The 3338-nt window shown below is 33.9% G+C and overlaps 1 protein-coding gene across 1 annotated transcript; it reads left to right on the plus strand.

Moving 5' to 3' along the window:
* Window positions 1–1537: 1537 nt before the first annotated feature.
* Window positions 1538–1930, plus strand: LOC113766189 (pirin-like protein). The gene has a single exon (XM_027310404.1). It carries the CDS (start codon window positions 1538–1540, stop codon window positions 1928–1930), a length of 393 nt encoding a protein of 130 aa, XP_027166205.1.
* Window positions 1931–3338: the final 1408 nt, after the last annotated feature.

Here is a 3338-nt window from a genome sequence, read left to right on the forward strand (position 1 = left end):
GCAAACCACTAAATTTGATCACTTGCTCTTCTAATTATATCATAAAATATATGCATTACAATAATAAATGTAAAACTCCAAGATAATAAATATAAATAGTAAAACGATAACTTGCAAAATAAATGTTACCAATATACAATGGTCAAAGAAAATGATTGGATTAAAGAAGTGAAAATTGCTACTTCTTTTCAAGAGTTAGGACTTAAATGCACGCTCATTATTGTACAAAATTATCTACTTATTTCATAAACACATTTTTCAATCACTTTTTTTATTTCATATATATCACATCAAAAAAATAGTATAATACTTTTTAAAAAAATTATTCCAAATAATCTCATATTCAAACACAAGTTATATGCCCATTTCAATGTTACTTGGGCCACTGGAAATTAATTCTAGTCTTCTCATTACTCATTAGTCTTCCTTCCACATTCTGAAGGACCATTTGGAAAATGGGAGAGATGGGAGACTGGCTGTTCTTCGGGTCAGGCACGGCTAGGGAACCATCCCTTTCCTTGCTTTTTAATACAGGGTTCATGGGTATGATACCACAGACCTATTTTTAAATGTTTGATATCAATTCTCAGTATTTAAGTGGAAAACTTCCACGAGTCGACTAAGAATTAGTGGTAATAGTCTGAAGAGTACGAACCGAAACGCAGGAATACCATTTACTAGGCTATTAGAAATCAAGTCGACTCTAAACATTTGTTATATTCTTTCTTCCACATTCAGGGGATCCATGTGGAGAATCTGACAAATTGACCGGATAGTGATCTGGTCAAGCATGGCTAGCGGACGATCCCTTTTCTTGTTCTTTAATTCAAGTTTCGGAGCAATTGCCTTTTAGATTGGTTTGAGGATTAGGTTTAATTTCTTCCTCCTGATAATTGTTGGAAAATTCAAGTTTCGGCCTTCAATTTAGGGGCAGTGTGTTAGATGGGAGAAGATACCATTCACAATGTGTAATCGATATCTAGCCTTGTGATTCTTATTTGCTCCATTTTTTATATGTGAGCAACTCTACTCAGGTTTTTGGAGACTCAAATGATACAGTGGGAGAGGATTTGAATTCAAAATTTCGTATTCATACTTTTTTTTTTTGAACCAACCAATCCATCTATTTCCTCTTGACCAAATGATATATGTCCCATGAATATTTTCATACTCTCTTTTGATTAAATTTAAGGGATAATTTCAAAACCCTTCCCTGAGGTTTCTAACAATTTCAATGAGATCCCTTGAGATTTTAAAAATTACACTTGCCCTCCTTGCCCATTTAAAATGACAATATTAGTCTTACCATTTTAATAAAACTCCCTTTGTTGGGTATGCATATAGAAAGAATGATATTTATAATTATTTTTTCTTTTTCTTCTCTCTCCTTATTCCTCTTTTTTTTTTTTTTCATATTTTACAAGTAAAACCACAGAACTATAAACTGTAAATATTGCTTCTAGTCATTATCATTACCAAATGTTGAATTAGTGACCTTTTTTTTGACAACTTTGAATCTGATCTAGCAGGAGAATCAATGGGAGTCCATTCTCCGGTTTACACGCGAACCCCAACAATGTACTTGGATTTCGCTCTGAAACCAAGAGCTCAATATCATCAAAGCATCCCAGAATCCTGGAATGCTTTTGTGTACACAATTGATGGAGAAGGGGTGTTTGGAATACCGAATTCATCACCTGTTGCTGCTCACCATGCTTTGCTTTTGGGTCCTGGAGAAGGCCTCAGTGTATGGAACAGGTCTTCCAGGCCACTGAGATTTGTTCTAATAGGAGGGCAGCCACTGAATGAACCAGTAGTTCAATATGGTCCTTTTGTCATGAATACACAGGCTGAAATTGATCAAACTGTAGAGGATTATCATTATGCCAAGAATGGCTTTGAAATGGCAAGGCACTGGAGGTCAAACTAAGTGGGGCAAATCTTCAAATGCATCAGAAAGTATATTACAAACTATAACAAAAATTGAGAAGAAATAAAAGGTTACAGTCATTTTCTGTCAATGTCTGTCTTTGTCTGCACCAGTACACAGCAATCATGGAAACTGAAAAGAAAGATATTTTTAGTCCTGTGAGGAAAAGGTTCTAGAAACCTTGAAATGAAGGTGTAGATAAAGCAGTAGCTTATGTAGGTGGATTTTTCATTTGGGATTGTTTCCTATTTCTAAAGCAGCTCTTTTACTTGTAATAATAGGTCATGATTTAAAAAGTTTCCCATTGCCATCATTGTTATTAAAGAATTCTTCCTTTTACTTGAGATCAAGAATATGTTTTATGAATAACAGGATGTGGCTTTTAATGAGACAAGTCCTCTTGCCATGTGCACAAGTTCAATTCAGTACCATAATGTTACTGGTTGATTATCTCATGTTATATGGCTTCCAAATTTAAATGTTAAATCAATCCACAAAAGTCAATCATCTCAAGTTTAAGCGTTAAATCAACTCAAAACTGTCGATAAAAAAACAGACAAATCATCATATCATATGATCAATGAATTTCAGAAAAAAAGGACAAACATTTCAATTATGGTCCACAAGTTTAAGTATTGGTTCAACCCACAACCATGGAGTTGTTGGTTTAAAAACAAACAAGGCATTGTACAAGTCAATAATCTCATATCATATGATCCATGAATGTAATCGAAAGGACAAAATAGGAGTTAACCATGTTTTTTTTTCAATAACAAGAAATTAGGAAAAAAAAAACAAAGTATTAATTAATTCACACTAATAACTTCTAGTAGGAGTAAATTTAGGTGGTGGATATGATGGTGGGGTTTGGTTTACTTGTGAGTTGATTTCTCCATCAAAAGCAGGTGACCTTCCACCTAGAATGCTATTGCCGGAACCACTTGGTGGCAGATATTGATTTGGCAATCAATGAGGATCTTTGGGTAATTGGATAATTGGCTACATGTTCCTTAACGTGGTCACTTATTCCATGATCTTTTGTTCACATCTATTTGGCTTTGTTTATAGTATTGACCTTGTGGTCCTATATATAGGGCACTCTGCAAAATCACTATGTAAAATGTGGGATTTCATAAGATTCCTTTTGTAGATTACCAACAATTGGTTTATCATATGGTTTCTATGCATAAAAATTTATGGTCCATCAAAAAATGTTATGGGGGCATACTAATGGAATTTAATAATTCGAGGCTTAAGTACATTTGTTTAGAATTTATAGGACCAAATTGTTAGAATGCAAGTACTCTGATTTAGGAAAAAGAATTCAAAGAAATTGAGTAATTGACGACTAGAAGGAAAGTCAAAATGTAGGATACCCTATTGCCCGTAAAAGTGATCTTACTCCCAC

This window comes from Coffea eugenioides, chromosome 3 (assembly GCF_003713205.1).
Source record: "Coffea eugenioides isolate CCC68of chromosome 3, Ceug_1.0, whole genome shotgun sequence".
In the NCBI taxonomy this organism is placed as follows: Eukaryota; Viridiplantae; Streptophyta; class Magnoliopsida; order Gentianales; family Rubiaceae; genus Coffea; species Coffea eugenioides.

What these genes read in the sequence shown, in the direction of transcription:
- LOC113766189 (XM_027310404.1), top strand. Translation starts at nt 1,538, where the DNA reads ATGGGAGTCCATTCTCCGGTTTACACGCGAACCCCAACAATGTACTTG.